The sequence below is a fragment of the Polypterus senegalus genome, chromosome 6 (assembly GCF_016835505.1).
Source record: "Polypterus senegalus isolate Bchr_013 chromosome 6, ASM1683550v1, whole genome shotgun sequence".
Classification (NCBI taxonomy): Eukaryota; Metazoa; Chordata; class Cladistia; order Polypteriformes; family Polypteridae; genus Polypterus; species Polypterus senegalus.
In genome coordinates this window covers 117,992,670-118,020,568 of record NC_053159.1, presented here as the reverse complement: position 1 = coordinate 118,020,568, position 27,899 = coordinate 117,992,670, and the positions used below count along the sequence as shown (strand labels likewise).

Genomic DNA, 27,899 nt, shown 5'->3' with positions numbered 1-27,899 from the left:
AAAATGCTGCCTATGACCCCAAAACACCGTCCCCACCGTCAAGCATGGGGGTGGAAACATTTTGCTTTGGGGGTGTTTTTCTGCTAAGGGCACAGGACAACTTAATGCGCGTACTTGGGAAAATGGACGGAGCCATGTATCGTGAAATCCTGAGCGACAATCTCCTTCCCTCTGCCAGGAAACTGAAAATAGGTCGTGGATGGGTGTTCCAGCACGACAATGACCCAAAACATACAGCAAAGGCAACAAAGGAGTGGCTCAAGAAGAAGCACATTAAGGTCATGGAGTGGCCTAGTCAGTCTCCGGACCTTAATCCAATAGAAAACCTATGGAGGGAGCTCAAGCTCAGAGTAGCACAGAGACAGCCTCGAAACCTTAGGGATTTAGAGATGATCTGCAAAGAGGAGTGGACCAACATTCCTCCTAAAATGTCGCAAACTTGGTCATCAATTACAAGCGTTTGACCTCTGTGCTTGCAAACAAGGGTTTTCCACTAAGTATTAAGTCTTTTTTTGTTAGAGGGTTCAAAAACTTATTTCCCTCAATGAAATGCAAATCAATTTCTATCTTTTATTTAAAGTTATTTAAATAAAGCTATTGAACTCTTTAGTGTGAATGCCAGGCGTCACGCTTGGAGGAAACCAGGCACCACTCATCACCAGGCCAATACCATCCCTACAGTGAAACATGGTGGTGGCAGCATCATGCTGTGGGGATGTTTTTCAGCGGCAGGAACTGGGACAATAGTCAGGATAAAGGGTAAGATGACCTCAGCAATGTACAGGGACATCCTGGATGAAAACCTGCTCCGGAGCGCTCTTGACCTCAGACTGGGGCAACGGTTCATCTTTTAGCGAACAACGACCCTAAGCACACAGCCAAGATATCAAAGGAGAACTCTGTGAATGTCCTTGAGTAGCCCAGCCAGAGCCTAGACTTCAATTCGATTGAACATCTCTGGAGAGATCTTAAAATGGCTGTGCACCGACGCTTCCCATCCAACCTGATGGAGCTTGAGAGATGCTGCAAAGGGGAATGGGCGAAACTAGCCAAGGATAGGTGTGCCAAGCTTGTGGCATCATATTCAAAAAGACTTGAGGCTGTAATTGCTGCCAAAGGTGCATCGACAAAGTATCGAGTAAAGGCTGTGAATACTTATGTACATGTGATTTCTCATTTTTTTTTTATTTTTAATGAATTTGCAAAACCTCAAGTAAACCTTTTTCACATTGTCATTATGGGGTGTTGTGTGTAGAATTCTGAGGAAAAAAATGAATTTAATCCATTTTGGAATAAGGCTTTAACATAACAAAATGTGGGAAAAGTTATGCGTTGTGAATACTTTCCGGATGCACTGTGTGTGTGTATGTATGTGTGTGTATGTGTGTATATATATATATATATATATATATATATATATATATATATATATATATATATATATATATATATATATAAGATGATGTCCTTTTTGAAATGCTACTTATAAATATTCTTTCTGTTAGCTTTAACTGCAGCAGTAGTAAAATGTGTGTTATTATTAGCGGCAGTTAATCATTTTTTTTAAAAGATTATATTTTTACCCCAATAAAAATAACATGTTTTAATATTACTAGAGCCTTCTGTGTGTGTTCTCAACTACTAACCAGAACTTGTAACTAAGTTGGTGTATTTCTTTTGCTTAATAAATCTTGAGTTGTAGACTCAGGAGTTCTTGGTTTCAGTTTGAATTGGAATTCACATCTCCACAGGCCAGTAATCAAGGTAGTTCCCCAACAAGCAGCATCAATAGCTTCTACAACAGGTGTTCAACATTGGTAAAGCAAACTATATACTAAGGACCCAAAGAAAAGATTTTGCTGCTAAGCATCCTAAAAATAAATACGTATTGGTAACAATCCATGCAAATGCCACTCACTAATTTTTTAGTACATTTACCTCCATAGAACCCCTCCTGTTGTGACCAAAATAAAGTAAGACCGTTGATAAAGAGAAAAAAGAAACCACTTCAACATAAAGCAGAATTCATCCTTAAAATACCAGAACCTGCCAGAAATAGAACCAAAGCAAGATGAGACCTAAATCCCACAGATACAATTCCAATACACTTTCAGGGGTACAGGGCTAGTAACTTATTTTGAGCTGCAGACTCCATCACCTGTGGTGTAGACTGAAGTTCTTGAAGGGCATGAAGATCCTGAAACTAAGTTTGAAGATTATTCCAGTGGTTTTCGGGTTCATTTCCTGCAGGACCCCTATGGCTGCATATTTTTATTCCAACCAATTGCTCAATCCGTGTGCCATTCTTTCATTTAATCAGTCTGAATGTTTAGCTATCTGACATACAAATATTTGTAATAAGCATTTTGTATCTGTATTGTTTAAGCATGTGATCAAGTGAAATAAGTACCTGACATTTTTGGTAGACTGAGTCAAGGGAGATGAGTGTGTGATACACAATCGTGAGCTATGAGATCGTTTTGTACAATATATTGAGGGCATGTATATTATTAAATAGATGCTACTTAATAATTACTTTTACTAATGCAATTAATATTATATTATTAAATTTTATTCTGATGGCTAATATAAGATGAATACATGGCAATTGTATAATTTATTTGATAAAGACTTTAAATTTGAATAGATAATTACATTTTTGTGCAATTTAATAATTCTTAGGTATATAAATTGTGGGACAGTTAATGCTAACTGATCAAATTTATGATAACATGCATGGCTATAGAAAAGGATTAATATGCTCTTGTTCAAATTAATCTTGAATGCTTCAATTTTACAAAATTCTCCAGTACTGTACATTTAATATTGAATCCTATAGCGATGAGAATGGGTTCATATTCTATTGCACCTTGCCATCTGTATAAAGAGACAGTTTTGTTTTAAGACTTTAACTTACAATTCCTTTAGTCTTAATGTTTTTATTTTAAACTAAACCATTTAAAAATATAGCTCTCTAATTGCAAGTCTTATTGTGACTAATTTCTATTAACAGCATTTTTAATGCTCAAGTGAAGCTTTAATTTTCATTTAAAGCATCTTTGTTGCATTTTATTGTGTTCTTTATCTATTTTGTATTCGATAGAATTAATTACATATACAAAATAATCACCAATGTTGTTCTTTACTTATTGGTGCTGTGGTCTCCGCTGTGTCACAACCAGCAGTCTAGGTGTATTTAATATTGAATAGGTCATTGTTTGACTAAGGAGATGCTTTTTTTTACATGAGCAAACAAATTAGTTTATACATATCTTCTTATATAATACGCTACAGTGGCTGTCCGTTTGTCTGTCCAGGAATTTAAATCACCTGTAGCTCGCAAACCGTTTGACCTATTGACCTGAAATTCGGTACACATATACCACGTGACCTCTACTGTCTGGTTTCAGGGAGTTGATTTTTATTACTGTTTTTTTATTTTTATTTTGTTTTATTGTAGAATCAACACTAGGCAGCGTGCAGCAGGGCGGCCGTGCGGTGCATGTGTATTCACATCCTTACCACCTTCGCCGTCACTTCCTCTACCTTGTTATATCTTAAATCATTCTTGAGGCAGATTGAACACTTAAGTGCCAGTTTAAGTGAAAAATTAAGGAAAACGTATTAAGTAATTGCAACACAAACTGACGTAAACAGTTTAATGCGAAAAGATGCCGACGGAAGAAGAGAAGAAGCGGCCCACTAGAGAGGAGAAAATGAGCTGCTCACAAAGCATCAAGCGCATCAACCTCTGAGCAAATGAATGCTAAACATACAGAAAATGAAAGCTATAAGTCAAGTGTATTCACTGCATGTTATCGTGCAGTACGCCATTACTGGTTACAGTATAATACAGCTCACCTTTACCTTTAACTTCAAGCATGAATATTGTTGCACACACTATATATTAATTAGTGTGAACTTTAATTAAAGTGTTGCCTCACTATGTATTATGAAATAGTAGAATTTTGGATATTTATCTTTACTGTTGAACAATATGAACTTGGTATTGAACAAATAATGTGCATACCTTGCACTTTCTGAGATACATCTTCTCCTTAGATGATAATTCTTTCTTTATCACACTAAACATATACTGTAAACACACATATTACAGCATTACAGGCTTGTAGAACAAGAACATACTGGAAGTTAATATGCACAAACAAGTCTACTCCATTGTATTGCATTTAGCTCCCCAAAGTACCTGGCTGATACGAAAACAGGGACTTTTATATTCAGGATGAATTGATTTTGTTTAGGTTATATACTGTTAAAAATTGAATTTGTGGTCAAAATTAGATATGAAAGTTTACATAATATTCTACTTGTGTAATATTCGATGCATAAAAACTGAAGATTGCAGCCTTGTAATTCTAAATGAATGACAATGACTACAACTTTTGCCATTATGTAACATTTATTTATTTGTAAATATCTATCAAAGTGAAAAATATATTTGTAAAATGTGCAAAAGTATTTATTATGAATTTTAAAAATGCCATATCTTGAGAGGAAATATCTTTTTGTAACACACCATTATTTGGAATAGTGATAAAAAAATGGAGACAATGTTTTAGGTGACTGCTTCATTAGTCATTTTGATAGCTCAAGCAACGTCACAAATAAATTGTTAATATTCACATCTAATGAACTGTCCTCTAGTTTGAGGATTTTTCTTTCTTGCTGTTTAAAATCATTACAGATATAATTAATTGTATACTAATTGCAGCTGATTACATTTGCAGCTGTTGTAATATACTAACTGTGCATTCTGTTTAGTACTCCTGCTCAACCAGACATTGAGCCTTCCATGTTAAAGGCTGTTCTAAACAGCAAATGAGTGCTGCAACCAGTCACACAGTCAGCTCATGTCATATGACTATAGAGGCGACCATGCTAAATGCATTTTTAGGAGTCTGATCCTCAACATCTTTCAAAATGTGTGAATTTCTTTTATATGCTATTTGCAGGGCCTTGAGTAAAAAAAAAAAGAGAAGTAATGTTAAATCTAGATCACCTGGGGCCTCGTGCATAACGTTGTGTGTAGAATTCGCACTATAACATGACGTAAGCACAAAAACTGAAATGTGCTTACGCACAGAAGAATCCAGATGCAGGAATCGGTGCGTACTCCAACTTCTGTGTTCTTCCACTACATAAATCCCGGTCAGCGTGAAAAGTAATGCTCGTGCACGTGCATGCTGTCCCTCCCCAATTCTTCCCAGAACTACGCCTCTTTGAATATGCAAATCAATATAAATAGCCCTTAAGCTCAGCCTTATGTGAAAAGACAATGGATACCAAGTGGAGGCAAAGGAAAAACGTACTATTTGTTGATTTAAACCGTGGTATAATCAACAAAAGGAAGCTGATCAAATGACATAGCATGTTGGAAAAACTTGAAAGCTCAAGTTCACAAAGTTGTACAGTGCTGGAAATAAAAAAGAAGTTGTCAGATATCAAAGTCACCATGAAAACGCGAGTCGTAGCCCACCATCTGAGTGTCATATGAAAGCTTATTAGGGTACAGAGAAAAAAAAGGCATACAGTGGGGGAAAAAGCACGAAATGTCAACTTCAATCTCGAAATTTCCACTTTAATCATGTAGTTTATTTTGTCATTAAAGTAGAACATCATAAACTTCATCTTAAAATTGTTTAATTAACCAGTTTCTCAAATCACATTGTAATTAAAGTAGCACGTTAAATGCTTTGTTTTGTATGCGATCTTCTATGTGTGTGAATCTCTACGTGCTTCTTAAACTGGCTCTCTTCCTCCGACAGGACACAGAATCCATTACATTTGTGATATTACAGGTCTTTGAATAACTAAAATACTGAGATGTATACATGATATCATTTTCATGATGATAGAAGTTAAAACACATTATTAAACATGGGTTTCACAGTGCAGTGATTGTGCGTGACCTTTGATGAAATTTATTTATTGCAGCAGTACTCATGGGCGGCTCTAGGCTCAAGGCGGCCCTGGGCAGAGAAAGAATCGGTGGCCCCTTTGCCCGCCAATGTCATTATGGTATCTTATGCACGGTGGATGGCCACGTCCATTGCGGACACTGCATAGCTGCCTCGTGCTCATGACACAAGCATTTAACTTTTGTTGAAATTTGCCGCTGCGTTTTTAGCTGTGTCGTTATTTTCTATTTCTGTTTTATATTCAATATATATTGCCGTGGCCGCCCCTGCAGGCCTTGCTTTTCTTTCTCCAAGTAACCGATCGCCACACAATCGGCTCTGTAATAGACGTTAAGCCATCTGTAAGCTTAGAGCACCGATTCTTCAAAATGTTTAAGGAAGATTGAAATATCTCCGTAGTACATGTTTAATTATTCTATCCTTCATGCCAGACCCAGTGAATAATATAGATTATTTAAATGAAGTTAAAGTTCTATCTGTGTAATATAATAAACATATTTTGCTGCATTTCATCTTAAAAATGATATTGTCATCATATGTAAATACGCGCTTTATAAAGTGGCGTAGGTTGTGCAATATTATAACTGTAGTGCAAGTTTACAGTGAGGTAATTCTACTTATAAGTACAGATAGTTATACAAGGAGCAATTGATTGAGTGCGTTTATACTTCTTGGGATGAAACTGTTTCTGAACCGCGAGGTCCGTACAGGAAAGGCTTTGAAACGTTTTGCCGTGGCTGAGACAACTTGTGCTTGATGCTGTATAACAATAATTCTCTTTCCGATCAGCTGCTGCTGTGATTCACACTCAAATACAGTAGTGGTGCAGTGAGAGTAATATGGAAAAAGATGATCCGCTGTGGCAACTCCTAACGGGAGCAGCTGAAAGAAGAAGTTGCAGTGAGAGTAACCGCTAAAGCAGTTATGGTATTTGGAATACTAGGGCTATTCCCTGGACCATTATATCGTTACAGGTTAATTATAATCAGATGCATTACACTAATAAACAATATGCGATTAATTTCAGTGTATTTATAAAGGCACGTCAGGAAAGGAAAGGTAAACCACATATGAACAGTAGCACTGCTTTGACGTTGGGTGCCGCCAGTCTGCAAAACCGAGCAGAGAACTTGCGTACGACAGGGTATGAGGTACCGTGGAAATGTGCGTGGCTTTACGCCAAGTTTAGGTTTTATACATCGCGATTTGAACGTGGAAATGTTCTTACGCAACATTTCTGTGCGTATGCACCATTTGTACATGAGGCCCCTCATATTTTTAAGTACCAAACTGAAGAAAATAATTTTTGGTACAGAATTTTGTTTCAGTGGCAATGTCATTGATCAAAAAACATACTGTACTAAATATTGGAGCACTGTATTCAAACTAAACAAAAACCATCTCTAATTCATCCACATGGTGTTGCATTTTCAACTTTCATGCATTAAGCCATAGTAACATTAGGTCCATGACACAGGTAACCGTTAAATACTTCTTTATACCATAATAGATGTCTGAATTGAGCATTATATTTATGAAAATACAAGGCTCCAGTTAAAACTGTGCCCAACAAAGGTTTTCAAAAATGAACATCGCTCATAGCAAGAAAGATGTTGTCCCCCACAAATTACTGTTCCGAAGTTGTGTTACTGTTGTTTTATTCCAGATGATGGAGAGAAAGTGAAATGGTGCTTTATGAAACCGGCACTGATTTATAGTTTAATATATCTGTAGAAGCATCCCTCATCATAGCAGTATATAATATTGATGACGGTTTTATGCTTGCAAATAGTATACTCTCTCCAAGAATGGAAATGCAACTGCTTAAGGACTAAGAGCCGCACTGGCTGGTTGGGGTTTGTAGGAGAAGCAGCAAGTTTGTATGATTGATTACGAATAACAAGGCGATGCAATGAATGTTGTTAATGATTGGACCAGACTATAGAGCTTTGGTCATAGGCTGTCCTAAGCAATTGGTTGGGTATACCCTTGTGCATAGCATGGTACCTATGCATTTGCGATATTTCCCTGTCTTATATAGGTAACAGTTCATTGCCTAATAATGTGCAAATATAGTTGTAAGCATGCAATTAAACTTAAAAGTATTTAGACAGAGATTGTGTTTTTGGAACTGACTGTGCTGTATGACTAGCACATTTTATAAAGGACACAAGGGCAGCAGCAGTCATATAACAGTATGTCACCATCTAAATACTTCTTGAGCTTGCTGTGTATTACATTTAATGCTTTTACATACTTGTGCAATAGAGCTATAAGGTGGTGTTTACATTAATCTCTTAATTTTACATTAGTCTCGTAAAATTCAAGATCTTATCTGGTTTGATTTTGCATACACATGAAAGTTTTGATTCTTAATACAGCGGATCCCTAATTTAACATTCTCATGTTTAACATTTTTCCCATGTTTTACATTTTGGTGAGTGGTGGTGATGACTTTTTTTTTTTTTTTATAAATAACTTTTATTTATAAGAAACAGTGTTATTTTTATTTCCTAGTTATTTAAATATCTCTCTCTTGACTCTTCAATTCCACCCGGGGGAGTAAATGCGAACATTAATTTTATTTTAATTCTTTTCATTTTTATTACTATTTAATTTAATATTGTTTCTTTGTATCAGTATGCTGCTGCTGGATTATGTGAATTTCCCTTTGGGATTAATAAAGTATGTATGTATGTATCTATGTATCTATCTATCTTATTTACTGTATTTCAAAAACAGTATCACAAATACTTTTAATAAGAATCCTACATATTTATTGTAGTGCGATTGATTGAAATTAATAGTTGCAATTACCATATCAAGGGCAATAATAATCAGTTATGAATTTTGTGGTTCATGCACAACTAATTACAGGTTTAATCTATATGTTTTGAAACCTTGCTAATAGTATTTTTTTTTCTGCCTATCAACAGTCCCTGGCAAATATTGATGATGTTGTTAACAAAATACGGTTAAAAATAAGGTATGCAGAATTCAGTGCATTTTTTTTCCTCTGTGCATGTTTATTAATTAATTTTTTCTTTAAACTCACATTTATGCAAATTTTCTTTTAAGGCGGTTAGACGACAATATCAGGACAGTTGTGAGAGGACAAACAAATGTGGGTCAAGATGGGAGACAGGTTTGTATTCACTATTGTATTTAATTTCTTTGAGATTTAAGTGTTGTCTCTGTCAAATAATTACATGTTGCCATAGTCTTTCAAGCAGTCACTTCTGAGATTCTTGATAGTTGTCGTTTTTATCTTTTCAAATTACTATCCATCCATCCGTCCATTTTCCAACCCGCTGAATCCAAACACAGCGTCACGAGGGTCTGCTGGAGCCAATCCCAGCCAACACTGGGCACAAGGCAGGAGCCAATCCCGGGCAGGGTGCCAACTTCAAATTACTAACATCAACTAATTATACTGGCCTTTTTCAGTCTTACGTTTTGCAAATCTTGGGATTTTAGTGATTGAACTTATGGTATTATTAGGCAGATTCATTTTTTTGTTCCTTGAAGTATTTTCTGCTAGTAGTGCTCCATTAACCCACTTGAATTACACTGCTTTCTACAAAATGGCCTGAATGTGTGTGTGGACAAGTGCTGTACAATGCATTGCCCCACGTTTGTTTCCCACCTTATGCCCAGTGCTGCTGAAGTAGGTCTTGTCCACCGAAAATCCTGTAGTGAATTATACAGCTTTGGCTGATATAGAGGGTACACCTCTTATATATGTATTTTTTAGTGTTTGTTATAAATCTCTTTTAATTATCAATATATAAGCTAAGATTTTGTGGTGTTGTGGGACCACACCAATTTCTCTTTGGATATTTATAAGTAAATTAATTCCTGGGTGACATGGTGGCACAACGGTACTGCTGCTGCCTCACTTTGCAGAGTTGGATGTTCCTGTTCTGTGTGCTCCCTGTGTGTAGTTTGCATGCTCTCCTCGTTTGCGTTTTTCTTCAGGTGCTCCAGTTTCCTCCCAGTGTCCAAAGATATACACAACAGCTGAACTGGCATTGCTAAATTGTTGGGTGTGTGTTTTGCCCTGTGATGGACTGGTACCCTGTCTAGGTGGTGCTTGTGCCTTGTGCTTGATGATTACTCGGAAAGGCTTTGGATAAGTGGGTTAGAAAAAAGGATGGATGGATAGAGAAATACTTAAGGAACTAACTAATCCAGTTTACAAAGTTTTAATATGATTTTCATGGCTACACATATGGAAACAGTAATTTTCTGTTCATGTACTTTGACCCTAACCCCATATGGGTTAAATCTCCACTACCCTAACCCTAACCCTAACTTTTGGACACTCCAGTAAGAAATCATCTTAGAATATTGTTTTATTTAAATTGTCATAGTACTCCAGTTAATATTCTGTTTTATGTTCCAGGCCCTTGAAGAAGCACAGAAAGCGATTAGACAGCTCTTTGGAAAAATTAAAGATATTAAAGATAAAGCGGAGAAATCTGAACAAATGGTATGTACAATTTTGTATTGCTTATTCAGTACACTGGTAGTAAAAATAAGGAGCTAGAAGTCACCATTTAATATAACATTGATTCTTCTCTTTATTTACACACACACTCAAAATTATATAATTACCATGGTAAACAAACTTTATTAGATGTCAATCTCTGCAGTGGTAAATTAATGTGACTTTCCTAATCATTCTGCACTGTACAGCATGCATCATTTCTTATTGCAGGTTAAGGAAATCACCCGTGATATCAAGCAGCTGGACCATGCTAAGCGGCACTTGACCACATCTATCACATCTCTGAATCATCTGCACATGCTAGTTGGTGGTGTTGACTCACTAGAGTAAGTTTTCATCAGCATGGCTGTTAATAATACGTTATTCTGCTTAGCAAGAGATTTTACAGCAAGTTACTGTTTTGACAGATCAGGTGTCATTAAAATAAAGGTAACCAGTCTGTCTTGGATTGACCCAAGGTGTTTTGTGTGGATTATATTCTAAGACAGTCTTTATCTTATTCTTGTTGTGCTTTGATGGGTATAACATATGGTGTTTCTTTTAGTAAACTGCATATTTTGAAAATTTCCTGTCCATAGGGCAATGACTCGACGGCGCCAGTATGGAGAAGTTGCAAATCTTCTCCAGGGGGTGGTAAATGTGTTGGAGCACTTCCAGAAATACATGGGAATTCCTCAGATTCGTCAGCTCTCTGAAAGGTATAAGCTTAAACATTTTTCCTTTATTATGAATTTTCAGTCTGTGTGACCTATTTCTCATTAATAATGTGTTTTGTCATACTGAATATTTTACTCATTCCAGGTACCTAAGTATCCTTTATTTAAAAATAAATACACATTTTTGCCCTTATTACATTTGCTCTTTTCATTTGTGTGTGTGTGTGTGTCTAGACACACATGCATACTATAAAAAGCAAAGTTTCCTCACTTGCTCACTCATCAACAAAAACACTTCCCTGTATATTTAAGAACCTTACATTTGGCAGGATGGTACATCTCAGTCAACAGGTAAGATACGACATTTCAATATATCAATATCTAGAAGTGCAACCCCACCCCATTAGAAAAACTAAATACCCCAAATCTCAAAAATGCTGTGTTGGATTTGATTGAAATTTGGTGACGTTATACAAAAAAGAAAATTAGTCAACACATGGTGTGTGTTTTTTTTTTTGCCTTTTTTTTCTCTCAATATTTGTCAATAGTAAAGCTGTAACGAGTGATTTATTCCTAGATAGCATGTTTTTTTTGCCTCAGCTGTGATAGAGCAGAGAAATGAGCATGTAGATATCATGTAAATCAACATTGCAAGCAGAACAGCTCCACTGTACAAACTAACGCTGTAATCGCACAGAGAAATAGGGCTGGGGGTGAGTGGAAAAAATTCAGCTGCATAGAATACAAGATGTAAAGTGAACAAGAAAAGTTAGACAAAACCAAAAGAAGAATTGGTTAGCTTTTGACATCCTTGGGTACAAACAGACTACCTGTACTCAACTTCTTACTCCTCACAATGAGGTCATTAAAACATTTGTGAATTTAGATACAAGCTTTATTGAATTGTTGAGCACTCTTGTATACATTAACTTCAAAGAATATGGGGGTGGTTGGGGTGGGGTTATTGGTGGTAAAATGCATGCAATACTGCGGAGAGACTTCCTTGTGCTGTTATGCAAAACGCAAATGGAGAACTGCCAGTCGACTGCATCTGCTCACCACAAGCAGTTTTCTACAACACAAAGCAGATGTGACGGCATGCCTTGGTTAGTTTAAATGCTTACACAGCTCAGATAAGGGGTCACCCACAGACAGAACATAGAGGAGGTATACACTGCACATGGATCATCGTATTCTTACTTTTCGTCTGTTCTTATCTGCCCCATGCTTAAAATATTAACTTCATTCCATAGAACAGATAAACATGCAGCCTGTAATCGTCAGTGCTGTATATAATAAGTTAAAGGGAACCATGGTTCAGTATATATTGCTTTTGATCTGAGACCTCTAAGACTTTGTAATGGTACAAGATTACAGACATTCAAATCTGACTAAAGCAACCACTTTTGTAGGATCTGCTACAGGGTGAAATTACATTTTAATCCAAAATTCCCATTTTTTCTACTAATTACTTGCTTGAATTCAAAAGAAAACAGTTTTCTCTAAAATTGTATTTTGCAGTGACCACCAACAAAAGCCAAGTCACTAGCAAGAGCAAGAATTGATCCATTGCAGGAATAATTTACTTGTGCACTCGTATGTAACATGTTCAAGAGTGGGTGGTGCATGGTTGCACAGTGGTAACGCTGTTGCTTTGCAGTAAGGAGTCCAGGATTCACGTCTCCGGTCCTCCCTGTAAAGTTTGCTTGTTCATTCCGTGTCTGCTGGGCTTCCACCGGGTGCTCTGGTTTCCTCCCACATTCCAGAGACATGCAGGTTAGATAGATTGGTGATGCTAAATTTGCCATACTGTGTGCGTGTGTGTGTGTGTTCACCCTGTGATGGACTGGCACCCTGTATTTATTGAGTTAGGCTCTTCCATGACCCTGCTCAGGATTAACCCTGATTAGAACAGAACATGGTGTAGAATGTTCAAGAGTAAAGAGCTCTAGTGAACTAATAATATACATACACAATATACAGAAAAGTACTCAGCTACTTAAATAATACTTATAATACATCCAATTAATCCTCGGCGCTATAACCAAGGCCCATTGTCTCAGGAAATTTCCCAGGTGAAGCCAGGTAACATAGCTAGTGTAAAAAATACATAATTGCAAAGTCTAGCCACTCATCAACGAAAATACTATTTGCTGCTTATTTGAAAAGCTGAAATTTAGCTGGGTTGTACAAATTGGACATTAGGCATCCACCAAGAAAGAACATTTCAACATATCAATTTTTGAGGTTAACCCAACCCCATGCCAATAGAAAAAATAAATTCCCTAAAATCTCAATTAAAATTTGGCTCTGTTGTAGAAAAAGTTAGCCAACCCTTGTTTTTTATTTTTAATTTGTCAATAATAATGCTGAACAGAGCGATTTATGTCATTGGACCACATCCTTTGTTGGGTCAGTGCTGACAATTGATCGCACAGAGAAGTGAGATTGCAAGTTTATGTAAATGAACACCACCAGTAGATCAGCATCACTGGGGAATAGGGGAGAGGAATGAGTGAAGAAGGAGGGATGTCCAGCACAGCAAAAAGAGGCTAGGTGGTATGGTCAATGGAAAAATATAAAAAATTCTTTAACTGATTTGATTTAAATTTGGTGACATTGTAAAAAACGTTCTTTAGTTAATGACTTTTTTTATTAATAATAAAGTTATAACAAGGTATCCTGCACAGGGTAAAGAGGCTAGGGAAATGTGCTGCTTGGAAAATGAGCTGTGAAGCGAAGCTCAAGTAAAATATGGTTACCACTGTTCTGTAACTCCTGACTGCGTATCAGGTGCTGTGCCAGTGAGTGACTGTAGATGTGGCTTTGCTACAAGTAAAAATTTAAATTCTAGCTAATCTCTGCTAACAGGTCCCACACGTCCACAAAAGAGAGGAGCTCAAAACTGTATATAGTTCATGAAATTATTTCTTTTCACCTGCTCTTTTATGTACAATCCTTACTTTTCCAATTTTGAACCTCACTTCTTAATAAAAAGGTGCTTTCCTGGGTTATCTACATTTGAAACAGACGGGTCTTTTTACACATAAAGATTACTACAATACAATTACATGGAGAAAACCAAACGGTTACTAATATTTACTCTCTTTCGCCTTCGGAGTACTGGCACATTTCACAAAGTCCCAAAACTCATTCTTATAAACAGTCCCGTCTGCAGACTTGGAATGGTGTACATATGCATTCATGTCTGCCAACCCCCATTGTTTAACAAGCCTCCAAATCGTATTACTGGCACTTTTTTCCTTCCACTGCAGGCAGTAGAGAAAACCACCCCAAAATTAAAACGTTCTTTTCATTGCGTGGGATGCTTAAATGTGCAGCATGTAAACATAATTGACATGTGTCATACTGTAAGTTAAAATATACTCGATTCATTGTTAGAACTTTGTTTGTCTCTAGGTATATGACCAAAAAAAAAAAAAACAAAGTTGAACATACAGCTGACGAAAAACAATAAAAGGAAATGCATATATATGTAAGCCTTGATGCCTCCACACTGGGAGGATTGGGGGAACAAGTGTGGACAGAGCATTACCTTTCCTGCAGCTCTAGATGGCACCCCCCCTGGATTGCAGTGGTGCCTAGGACTCCCGCAGGGCACCATGGGAGTAGGAGTTTGGTACAGCCCTGTTGGGGTCCGCGGGCACCGCCAAGGGGTGCTGCAGCAACTGCTGAGCCTTCATGGGCAGTCCTTCCGCCACACTTGGAAGTGCTGCTGGAAGCAGGTCATCAAACACCTGGAGCATTTCCAGGTTCCTTATATAAGGGGCCAGCAGACACTACTCGTGAGCCAGAGTTAGGAGGAGGTAGACGAAGCTTGGCGGGTGGAGTGGTGGAGAAAAAGAAGAAAAGTATTGTGCTTGTGGGAAACGGGGAAGACTTTTCCCACAAAGGTAAAGAAAAATAAAAAGTCTGTATGCTTTGGAGTTGTGCCTCTGCGTCTGTCTGTGTCAGGTTGGGGCGGCGGTATAGTATGTCTGATGCCTCTGATTAACTGGCTACACTAAAACTGAGGCCTGTTGTCTATCAGATTTTCCAAGGCGAAGCCTGGTAACACAGCTAGTTCTATTATATTGATGCACTTTTTGGCATTATGTGGTCTTTTGGATCTTCTCTTACTTGCGTGTGTCTGTGTGTGGGTGAGTTGTGTCCACTTTTCACTGCACAGAGTTACATGGACCCAGATTGCTTGGTTATGTATGGATAGCAGTGCCTCCAACATATGATCCCTTTTTTTTATGATAATTGCAGAATTTTTTCTGAAGAATGGATTTCAAATTTAGCTCCAATTGCAAGTATCCAATGTAGGTGTTTGAGAATTGAAATACTGTGCATTCTTTAAAACAAAAACAGTTGTCTTTGAATACACAGTTACTTTTGTTTAAACTACCATTGCTCAGGAATTTACTGTGTATAATAAATTACAAGATGTTCTTAAACTATTTTTGCTGTTAACAATGTAGCTTCTGACCATATTATTTTTCCAGGCACATGTTAGGGTGTTTGCATTTTCTTTGGATACCATTTTAATTAGCCTCACTAATTTATGAATTTAACCAATTAGCAGTGTAAAAACATAGGACTAGTTTAATACTAAATGCTATTTGAAATGAACAGTGACATGCAGTAAACTCTCTACTATGAAGGTGAATATGCAAGAAAGCATACAACTGAAAAGACTTTTGTCTAGATATTCAAATTGCTTAAGATGTGTATATTTAAAAGAGGATCATTCTGAATGCCCTTTTGTTAAGCTGACTTTGATTCAGTTATTCTGGTAGCTGTAAACTGGAAATGTGTACATCATGAGAAACATGCATATTATACTTAATTAGTCCTCTAGAGTATTGTTCCTTTTTCATCTGCATTAAGCAGAAATCAGAGACCAAATTAGCAGGTAGAGGTAACATTATCTCTAAATGACCGCTGGATTCTGTATTATTGAGTTGGTAATATGAATTTTGCAGATCCTTTACAATTATTTGTATTCTTGCAATAATACAACCTAAGACCTATTCAGATCTCCATTTACTGGAGGTCATAATTATAGATTTTACAGAATGTAGTTAAAATCAAAACAATTAAAATATTCGATAAAAATGAACAAATGGGACATACTGTAAGTGATGCTTTTTCATGAGCTCATTTATTATCTTTTTGGAAAAGGTATACTGTATGAATCTCCATCTTATAAGTTAATTTTTTGCCAGACCATGCAATAACCTGATTTTTGTTTTGATTCAATCTACATTTTATCAAAGCTCATTGGCACCATTTGTTGTTTGTGATTGGACTGCACTCTGCATACTGCCAAAAGTAGTTAATGGACAGAATGCATGTACTTCATAAACAGAATGTGGTCATGACACAACCTCTTGCCAATATTTGTTGTTTGAGTGATTGTAAACTCGGCTCCATTTGAAAGACAAAATTAGGCATTTTCTCTATGTAGCTTTGATAGTCATGTGATCTCCAAAAAATCTTCCAAATTTTGTGTCAGTCATTCCAGCCCAAGCTGATTCGTAACTCTAGATGGATTGGCTCTTGTCAAATGTTAAGCCTGATTAGGGAATTTCACCATTCACAGTGCCACGTTCTAATGTGAAACTCTCCTTAATTCAAACCAGACTGGATTGTTGGTGTAAATGTGCTTAGGATAATCTACTTTGTTAAAGTTGTAAGTTGGTAAGGGAGTTCTTGAAGTAAATTGTAGTCAACAAAGTGTAGATCACAAAGTGCAGATCACATGTGCAGGAACACAAGAAGGCATGGTATGAGATGCAGCTGCCCGATGTATAGATTGCTGTCTTGCTGCAGACTCTGTTCCAGCCTTTCACTTGTATTATCAAAAATAACTTAAGTGTACTTGAATATTAGCTATAGTAAACTCTGCATATTAGTAGTGTAGCCTGTAGCTGTGATAATATAGAGAGGAGTGTGAAATGGGACAGTCTAAGATCTGTTTTTTTTTTCAATAGCAATCTTAAATTTTAAACCTTTGGCATTTCTAATGGTTTTGCTTTGATCTTTCAGAGTGAAAGCAGCCCAAACAGAACTGGGACAGCAGATTTTAGCAGACTTTGAGGAAGCTTTTCCATCCCAAGGATCAAAGGTATTGTTAAGTATTAGCATAGTCATTTATCCAGTTTGAAACAAAAATTGTAGCATAATTGCTGTATGTTAGTTATGTGTGTGTTTACCCTCTCCCAGAGACCTGGAGGCCCCAGCAATGTCTTACGAGATGCTTGTCTTGTAGCAAATGTCCTTGACCCAAGGATCAAACAGGAAATTATTAAGAAGTTCATAAAACAACACCTCTCAGAATATCTTGTTTTGTTTCAAGAAAACCAAGATGTGAGTGTGTCATTCCAGACCTGTCTGTAATACTTATGTCAAGACTCTGGTCTTCTATGAGCAGAGTGGGGAAGATGTCTGTTGGTTGTCTTCTCTTATATTCTCTTATATATTTAAGGTGGCTTGGTTGGACAAAATTGATCGTCGTTATGCTTGGATCAAGAGGCAGCTTGTGGATTATGAAGAAAAGTATGGCCATATGTTCCCATCTGAGTGGTTCATGACTGAGCGAATTGCAGTGGAGTTCTGCCACATAACCAGGTAGTACATGTCTCTCAGGAATTAATAACCTAATAGAAAATTCATGGTGTCCGAATTTTGTTTGTTTTGGAAAACCATAGACATCAGTCTGAGTTGATTATAGTTGTGTTAGGATTATCCCATTTTCCAAATAAAATCCATCCATCCATTTTTGAAACCTGCTTGTACAGAGCAGGGTCACTGAGAAGTTGAAGCTTATTCAAGCAGGAATTGGATGCAAGGCAGAAACAGTCCCCGGACAGGACGCCAGCCCATCATAGGGTGAACACATGCGCATACACTATGTGCCAATTTAGCACCCCCAATCCACCTAACCTGCATGTCTTTGGACTGTGGGAAGAAACCAGATCACCTGGAAGAAACCTATGTGGCCATGGGGAAAACATGAAAACTCCACTGCTGTCCTACAAATGAGATGTTAGTAATAGTTAAATTCTTTTATTTGATGGAGAGTAGAACGAAGAGCTGGAGGAGCTCTGGATGTTGGCTGCGCTCACGGCAGCTGTAAAGCTCAAGGACAGAGGTAGTGAGAGAGGGAGCAAGTAGACAGTTGGGGTCCTGACATAGCTGCATCAAGAGGATGGCATGTCACCCTAGGGAGCTTTGCAACATTGTTAAGTGTCCTCTTTATCCGGCTCATTTTTGTACATGACTGTTAACAGTTCCGGCTTCATGGAGTACGGTAGATGCAGCCAACCCTGACTGTTACATTCAAGACGGAAATCACAAAGTACTTCACACAGGAGTTGTGAGGCTTCATAATATTTTAAGCAAAGTCTGCCCCGACATGTGAGCCAGGATTTTTTTGTTTTTCTCCCTTCAAAAACAAACACAATTTGGCTATTGGTTAACCAAAAAAGCTTAACAGACTCGATGTCCTTGATTTTTTTTTTTTGTGAAGTTCTTTTAATTAAATATTTGATCTTAGTAAAGAAATGGGTTTTGTTATTTGACTTTGACTTTGCATCACTTAGTTACCTATATGAAATACCAGAATTTACTTTAATCCATAGCGAGATAGTTAGAAGTCTAAATAAAACAATGAATAAACAAGATATTGTCTACCATGAAACAGTGCATGTACATGGAGCAAAATTAATAAACTTTAAATATAAACAATAGTATTAATGAAGAAATATGATACCTAAACCAAGTTCAAAACTCTTTAGCACATTCTTTATATAATACAGAGTGCACATGATTTTAAAATGCATACTTGTTTAACAAAATATGCAGTAGCTTAAAAAAAAAACATTGTAAGGCTATTATTGTTTCTGATGTAAACATACATCTCAGTTTTTTTAATTTCACAACATTGAATACATTTCTTTTACAGTATTTAGTTTATAGGCTTTTAAGCCACACATTTTTTTTCCCCTTCATGTGTTTTAAATTCATATAGAATAAATTTTGGCATGTATTTTTCTCTTAAGACTGAGAACCAGTTTTCTGTTCTTTAGATTTGAATACCAGCTTAAAACAGGCATCTAGTTTGACAACTAATTTATTCCGGATGCAGCTAACATGTGATGAACATGTCCATTCATACATGTGATTCTGTAGGACAGAACTTGCCAAGATTATGCGAACAAGGGCCAAGGAGATTGAAGTGAAGCTGCTACTTTTTGCAATCCAGAGGACAACTAACTTTGAAGGGCTGCTGGCCAAGCGCTTCTCCGGAAGCACTCTGGGTGATAGTCCTGGGGTAAGATAATAATTTTCATGATTTGCTAATGGTTGCTAAAACTACTGTGATACAAAAGAACTGAAAATTAAAAGATTAACTTCAAAACATAAATGAGTATCTTATGTCATTCTGAGGTTAAATTTATTACTGTTTGATTTCTTGTGTATTAATGTATATTAAGAATGTTTTCTGGAATGTTTCATCCCTTTTTGTGATTTTTTTTTTTTATGCAAACTTTTACAGCAACTGATTGAATATATTATTCATATAGTTTGTCATATTTTCAATTTTATTCATTGAAACCTTTTACTTTCTATAATTTGTATAGTATGTACAATATATTTTAAAGGAGCAGAAGCTGTTTCACACATCACATTTCTTCATTTGTTTTACTTGAAATATGGTGTTCATCATGGAAGTGAATCTGGCTGTAAAATGTTTAAAAAATATCAGTCTTAACGTGTAGAGTTGTCTCAGAAGCCACTGACCACTGTGAAATTTAACTGCGGTCCTACTTTGTACACACAGAAGAAGCCTGAGCTGCCACCGGCTTCAACAAACCCTTTTTTGGATGATGAGAATGGAAATGAGGAGCCAGCAGAGAAGGAGGAAGATATCGATAAGGCCAGTTTTTATATGCTTTCTATAAAAACAAGACGCCTTCCTATGATGGCTTTTATTTTTAATAACCACTTTATTTTTTTCTCTTTAAGCAGCCTCGGAAACCAAAGGCACAGGACAACCCTTTTCATGGCATAATCTCCAAGTGCTTTGAGCCGCACCTCTATGTTTACATTGAGTCTCAGGACAAGTAAGTAGCAAGCTGTGTTCAGGAGAATACATGTCATGTATATTGTTGCCTTCAAAGAATGGTTTGTTAGCATATATAATAAAATACATTAAATTTGATTTTCATTACATCAATAGAAAGGTAAGTTTTATCAACAGAGATTTTGTTATTACTTGACATTCTGTATGCCATTTGCTTGCTTGTAGAGCAAGCAGGAAAATGGCAGTGGTAAAACTAAAACAAAACATTTTTTCTGTTCAAAGATCACATTTGAAAGTTAATGTAGTTTTGACATTGAACTGTTTAATCTTTTTGTGAATTTTCTGTCTCTTTGAAACAGGCATTTTTTACTTCAATATATTCTATAAATGATTACTTTTATTTTGCTACTATTAATGATCTTTACTTTCTTGATTCTTTTCATCTGTATTGGCAGAAACCTAGGGGAGCTCATTGATCGTTTTGTAGCTGACTTTAAAGCACAGGGCCCTCCAAAGTCCAACACAGAAGATGGGGGAGCAGTGCTGCCTAGTTGTGCAGATCTGTTTGTGTATTATAAAAAGTGCATGGTCCAGTGTTCCCAGCTCAGCACAGGAGAACCTATGATAGCATTATCTACCATCTTTCAGAAATACCTTCGTGAATATGCTTGGAAAATTCTGTCTGGAAATTTACCCAAGTAAGTGCCCCTTGGGGAAAATATTTTACATAAGCATCTAAACCTTGGATGTCACCTTGCCCTTGGTGAAAAAGTGAAAAGGAACAGGTTTAGTGTTTAGGTTTATTTTTGCTTTTGTATATACAAAATGCTGGAAGGTGAACAAAGCTGCTCATTTTCAAGATAATTTTGCATTGTGTTGTTTATGCATTTTATAATACCATTCACTCGTATGATCTTAGTTATCCTTAAAAACTCATTTTAAAAAGATGTTTATAACATTGTACAAGTCTGTATGTATATTTTTACATACTGTGCAGAATTGGTATTTTCTGGTTTTAGTTTAGCTATGCAGTATTCAGTTGTTTACAATGTTTTGAGAGTGTTAATGAAAAGTATTCTGTATGAAAATAAATTTCAATGATTTGATTAGATTTTATTTTGTGAGTTTGGGAATCCACATGTCTTTTTCTGTAAATGTCAGTGGTCTAAATTTATTGAAAAATGGTTTTGTTTTTCAAACTCTGAATTAAACGTGAGATGGTCAATGAGCGTTCTATTAATTGTTGAGATCAAGCTTGTTTGTGTGTGTGTGTTGTGTGTGTGTGTTGTTTTTTTTTCCTCTCTCCACTGAACAGTTTTATAGTGTTATACTGTAACAGTCAGATCAAAGCAAGTAGCAATGTACAGTAGCTAGTATGAGCTACACTGTATTTTTTAAATTTTTATTGTCTGAATTCTCTTTTATACTGCAAGTAAGCTCTAATTTCTCCACAGCTGTGCCTATGTGAATTTAAAGAGTAAATATATTTGCTTTGCCATGGGCTTTGTATTTATTTATTTATTTTTTTTAAATCTGTTAATTGCTAAATATAAAATGTGCTGTAAGCACACTGCATTTGTAAATGTCTTATTTGTAAGTATTTCTATGAGTGCTAAATGTTTTGTTCAGGAAATACTTGAACATTTCTCTATTTATTTATTTATTTATTTTAGGACCACAAGTAACAGTGGGGGGTTAACAATTAGTAGTCTGTTAAAGGAAAAAGAAGGTTCAGAAGTTGCCAAATTCACCCATGATGAGCTTTGTCTGATTTGCAGCATCCTCAGCACAGCTGAATACTGTCTGGCCACCACACAACAGGTTTGAGTCTTCCAGTTTCTATGATTTTATGAAAGACTAGCCAACCTGCGGAGTACCATACGCCACATAATCAGGGCGGTTTTTTAATGATTTTTAAGCACAGGGCGAAAATTAACATTTGAAAAATCGGTAATGTAATAAATCAGCAAGAAAAGCAACATTGTAACAATGCATGGAACAAACCAACACACAATCGTCCGTGACTGAAAACTGGCGGACCGACATCGCGCCTTCTCCTGCCAGACAGAGGGATGGGGGTTTACGGTGCTCAGGCGCGGAGTGTGGAACGGGTGGAGAGGAGAAGGACATCCATTCAGCTCCCTCCATCATGCTAGTCTGCTGATTTCTCGTTCAGTATGCACTGCCCGCTCATGTGCCCACCTCCAACTCGTCACTTGAGTTGTTGTCGTCTTTACACAGTCCAGATGCACCTGTGACTCACGTAGACGTTTCATTGCTCTGTGTGGTTTTGCCTGCTTTTCTATATATAATCCACCAAGACACCCGACCACGGTAGTAGCGAGGTGGGGTGTACACAAAGGGTAGGGACATAACCAGGGGGAGCGCATGAATCACACTTAGTGGGAATTCCACAGTTTGCAGCCCGAATGGGGTTCAACAGCTTACCCACGCCTCTCTGCGCCAGGTAGACACACGCTCAATCTCATGCATTATTATTTATTGAATGCTAAACACTTCTGGAAAGACACGGTTGTCTAAAACGGGTTGGTGTGAGAATACAACAGTAAGTGAATGAAAAGATGGAAGTCTGGAGAGAGCAAAATACAACACAATAGTGAACCCATGGCATAACAAACACCGCATAATTATTTATTGATGGTTGAACACTTCTGGAAAGACACAGTTTTCTAAAAAGGGAGGGTTTGAGGATACAACAGAAAGTGAATGAAAAGATGGAACTTTGGAGAGAGCAACATATAATTGTCCATGAGTGAAGAAGACGCATGTTTGTCGCGGATGCGAATTGCTGTATGTAGCGTGTAAAACAGATTGCTATGGTGCACGCGGTCGTGCGTCGTAACCGAAAACTCAGTTTTTAAAGACTGCTTACTTCATTGTGTTTTAACCTAGGTTGTAAAGGATTGTTTTAAGGATCCCATGGGATACACCTCGCAAATCGTTTTACACGCTACATATGGCGACTCACCTCCGCGAGAAACATGCCTCTATGAACAGTCAAGGTGGCTTCGAGGTGCATGTGGCCTCTACGACAGAGGAATATAAATGATGCCGTTTTTTTCTGTGTCAGTTTTTCCGAGTTGGTGGGCGTGGCTCTGCGAGTTGTATTCAATGGTCTTGGAGTTGGTGGGCGTGGCTCCTCCCTGCGTGCGCCATAGGTGTCTTACTTGTCGGCGGCATAGTGAATCCACGCCCCTTCCAGCGTGCTTTCCATGGGTGTCTTGCCTTAGTGAATTTTATATATATATATATATATAGATATAGATATATAGATATAGATATATAGATATAGATATAGATATATATATAGATATAGATATTTGCTAAGCATGATCTGTGAGATGAATATACAGAATAATTTCTGTGAACCTTTATACATTTTTAATATTAGTTTTTCATTTACGTTTTTTGTGGCGTTTCAGTTGTGAACAACATTCCAAGACACTTTACAAGTTCAGAGCTAAAGTACGGTTTCCATTTTCTTTTAAATAACTGGAAATCTGACAGTTATGTTTGTAAATAAATGTCATTCACTCTCAGCATTGTTAAAAATTTAAGTTAACTTAAAATCTGTGGGCGTTTTTGGGAACTTGGTTAAAGCATAAATGTCCTATAATGAAAAACAACTCAAAGCCCTCATATTTGGCTATTGCATTTGCTTATCTATTTATTCATTCATTCTTTTTTGTGGTGCACAGCTTGAAGAGAAATTGAAGGAGAAAGTGGACAAAGTTTTAATGGAAAGGATAAACCTGACAGGAGAGATGGACACTTTCAGCACGTAAGATTTATCTTTTCAAACTGATTTTGGTAAAGCTATTTTCTGCCTTGTAATCAGTGTTCTCAGATTATGCCCCCTACTTGTCACCCTGCTCCCGTGTGGTTTTTCTCCCATAAAATTAATGAAAACACTAATTCTTAATTTATAATAACAGTTTTGAATCGGCCCACATCTCCCACCCCCAATAAGTAGTACTGAATAAGAAGATAATGTGTACCTTGCACAAGTGCTTAGAATAGAGTGGTAAATTATAGTTATTTTATTTTTTTAATTCAAGAAGATATTTAATTTGGTTGATGTAGTACTTTACACAAGGCAGCAACAGGTCTCCCAGCTGCTCTGAGTGGTTGTGTTAGGTTTAATGTGCATCAGTTAGGTAACAGCCATACAAATAACTGAAGTGTTATTTATAAAGAAACTGCCTTCCTATTCATGTTTTCCCTTTTCCCTACAGTGTCATATCTAATAGCATCCAGTTGTTGGTTCAGGACCTAGATGCAGCCTGTGATCCAGCATTAACTGCTATGAGTAAGGTAAACAGCTCTGTAAATTAATTGTCACTTCTGTTAATTTACATTGCCAGAACTTCCTGCAAAGTAGTTTTAGATAGCAGGACTCCTCAATTGTAGTGCAGTATAGTTGTCTTGTAATGCATTCGATATAAATCCTGTACTTTGCATGTGTTTTTAAGATGGGCACTAAAACAGATGCAGAAACTAATGAGATTACCCATTTGATAAAATGGCTGAGAATATGCATTTCTTTAAGCTTGTAATCTTTTTTTAGTTTGCCAATAAAAGGTGTCATTTTGCTTGACTTCTCATTTAAGCTTACCAGAGTTTACGTATTTCAGTTTACAGATATTCTCAAAGGACCGTAGCCACTGGGATATATTAACACATAAAAATTAAATTAAAGCATAAATTAATGAGACAAGCAGACAGCCTGCCGCACCAGTCGACTCCATCATGACTATAAAATGCTATACATTAAGTGAAATTCCAGACGTGGTTTCTTTCAGTTAAAATCTTAGCAAATATTACCATTTTCTTTTATTTCTGATTCTGTTTGGTGATCAATCAGTGATTATTAAATAAACAAGTAAAAGGGTTTTTAAAGAATGAGATCTTGTCTTCTCTATGTAACTGCTACCTATGGCTGTTGACAAGACCCTGACAGGCATAGTCTTCTTCAGTAAATGGGACAGTGTAATTTTAGTAGGGTGGTACTTATTGAAAGCTAGACACATGCTTTAAATTGCTTTTTTAAGGTGGTAGATTGCACCACTCTGAGCAGTGAATTTGTACAAGAGCATGTACACACATATGGAAGATGAAGATTCAAAGGTGCTTCCATTCCCTCTGAGATGTTGTGGCCAATATAGGATGAGGTGGCAGTCGTGATTAACAATTGTATCTAATTAAAACTAAGAGAGAACCTAAGACCTTGATGGAATGATTAAAGTATTATCATTTATAGCAAATGTGCCATGACCCAGATCATGTTGCTAATGTTATATTTCACTGTGGGTATACATCCATGTTGTATTCAAAAGAGTACACTTTTGCATTTCATTTTAATGTTCTTTATTAAATGTTTTTCATGTTAATTATTTACTTTTTAAATAGAACACTGATATGTCATGCTGCTAAGGGTGTTAATCCTTAGCGTCTTTGAAATTAATTAGATATTGTGTAAAATTCAGCATTTTAATTTTCAAGCTTTAAGTGTTAATGGACTGTTGTGGTGCAGTCAAGTGTGCCAATGGGCTAGACAATATGCATATTAAAGAGTAGTAATCTTATTTATTTATTTAATTTAACAGTCTTTGAGTAATGTATGTTTAGATTTCATTTGAAATATAGGACTTTTTTTCTCAGGTGTATGTGTGTTTTCATCAATAAGCACTATTTAGAATGTCAGTTGTTTTAGGCAAAGTGGTACAAAAACACAAATTCTGCTGTGTGCAAGTATCTTGCCATCCTTGTTTCATAATGTGTTCATTACCTTGATAGTTTACTTTTAAAGTATAATACTCCTGTCAATTTACAGAGGTTAACATCACACCTTGTTCACTGGCTTTGGATCTTATCTCATTTCCTAGATGCCTTGGCAGAGTGTTGAGCATGTGGGAGACCAGAGTCCATATGTCACATCAATTATAATGCACATTAAGCAGAATGTGCCTATCATCCGGGATAACCTGGCATCAACACGAAAATATTTTACACAGTTTTGTATCAAGTTTGCCAAGTAGGTGTCCTTGTCATGCAGTTTCACTATAGAGTTGAAACAATGTATTTTCTTGTTTGCCCTTACAGTGAGAATATTTTTGCACCAATGTATAATCTCTTGTCTGTCTTTGCATTTCTAGCTCTTTCATTCCAAAGTTCATAAATCACCTCTTCAGGTGTAAACCCATCAGTATGGTTGGAGCAGAGCAGGTAAGGAAGAGGTACTATAGAAGCATGGAAACAGTGGGAGGAAGGAGTCATTTTAAATATCCCTAAAAATTAAAGTTGCATCCAAAAATATTTTTGTAGCTTCTATTGGATACTCATTCTCTGAAGACAGTCCTGTTGGACCTTCCTTCTATAGGATCTCAAGTGGTTCGTAAGGCACCTGCCAGCTACACAAAGATTGTTGTGAAGGGTATGACTCGTGCTGAGATGATACTTAAGGTGTGTCATTTCTGTCCTACTGTTTTTTATTTATTTATATTAAAAAAAAAACCTAAAAAAAGGTTTCTTTTGTGCAGTAATTCCAATAAATTAACCTTTTAAGTTTACAAGAAACTTTTATAGGTGTCAGAACTGAAAATATGTCAATGGAAAAATTGGCAAAAATAAAGTTTTATTGCTTATATTACAGAAGAAGTTTCAAAATTATTAATAAAATGAAATTGAAGCACTGCTACTGTACTTTAAGTCATGAAACAAATGGTTTAAAATGGACTCATAGGTATGTACAGTATGTTGAACGTTTTGATGCTTAAATATCCTACAGTTTTTGATAAAACCACAGTGCCTCATAAACATCACCACCTTTCTTTGCTATATTTTCCAAGTGGTGTACTGGTGATATTTTATAATGAGTAAGGATTTTTTTTTTTCACCAAGTGCTTCTTTTTAGCCATTCTTCCATAAAAAACATCAAGATTATTGAGCTGAACATCCTCTCCATTCCCAGCAACTGAGCAAGAATGGCACTTCTCCGAGAGACTACTGTGAAGCCAGTTGACACTCAGAGAAGCCAGTTGACACTCAGAGTTTAGAAGGGTGGCTTGACCCCAGGCATTGTGGCTGGAGTTTAATATTTTTCCACATCCTTGTGATAGACTGCACTGAACTCAGTCTTAAAACCTTCCCCAGATCTGTACTCCTCTATAATGATGCTGCTGACGTCTTTTAAATTTTATTTTTGTCCTCATTTTGTTTCACTGTGTGGAAAATCTCAATCATACTATTGGACCACTGTGTGATAGGGGGTGTTTGCCCTCCTAAATTAATTGAGAGCAGGTGATTGACCCATTTCCCACAAACAACGAGAGTTGGTTAAGTAATATACTGCACCTTAGCGAAGCTAGCCTTCTATTTAGAATGTGTATGAAAACTTTATAAATCTCACAAGTTTGATTGATTTTCATTCTAGCAAAATATTGAAAGGTTTTCCTTTTGCTTATTTCCTTGCAGGTGGTTATGGCACCTCATGAACCTCCAGTCATCTTTGTGGATAATTACATTAAACTCCTTGCTGATGGAAACCCAGAAACATTCCAAAAGATACTTGATATGAAGGTGTGTAGTTGAAGTGTGTGTGTGTTTGCATATAGTTTGTGTGAGAATGTATATGTATATTTTGAAGTGAATGTTATTTCTAGGTTGTATGCTAACTTGTG

General features: G+C 36.6%; 1 protein-coding gene across 2 annotated transcripts in view; it reads left to right on the top strand.

Moving 5' to 3' along the window:
• Nucleotides 1-27,899, top strand: part of vps53 (VPS53 subunit of GARP complex) — a 38,633-nt gene that overhangs the window by 8,896 nt on the left and 1,838 nt on the right. Inside the window, exons 3-21 of one of the 2 annotated variants that reach the window (XM_039756915.1) lie at nt 8,876-8,925; nt 9,018-9,084; nt 10,345-10,431; nt 10,660-10,775; nt 11,028-11,147; nt 17,160-17,238; nt 17,337-17,480; nt 17,599-17,741; nt 19,305-19,446; nt 19,960-20,052; nt 20,145-20,239; nt 20,655-20,897; nt 21,873-22,020; nt 23,919-24,001; nt 24,456-24,534; nt 26,106-26,254; nt 26,376-26,445; nt 26,545-26,682; nt 27,694-27,798. In XM_039756915.1, coding sequence (XP_039612849.1) covers nt 8,876-8,925; nt 9,018-9,084; nt 10,345-10,431; nt 10,660-10,775; nt 11,028-11,147; nt 17,160-17,238; nt 17,337-17,480; nt 17,599-17,741; nt 19,305-19,446; nt 19,960-20,052; nt 20,145-20,239; nt 20,655-20,897; nt 21,873-22,020; nt 23,919-24,001; nt 24,456-24,534; nt 26,106-26,254; nt 26,376-26,445; nt 26,545-26,682; nt 27,694-27,798 — 2,151 coding nt within the window. Of the gene's footprint in view, nt 1-8,875; nt 8,926-9,017; nt 9,085-10,344; nt 10,432-10,659; nt 10,776-11,027; nt 11,148-17,159; nt 17,239-17,336; nt 17,481-17,598; nt 17,742-19,304; nt 19,447-19,956; nt 20,053-20,144; nt 20,240-20,654; nt 20,898-21,872; nt 22,021-23,918; nt 24,002-24,455; nt 24,535-26,105; nt 26,255-26,375; nt 26,446-26,544; nt 26,683-27,693; nt 27,799-27,899 lie in introns of both variants that reach the window. The other variant, XM_039756914.1, reaches the window with a different exon arrangement.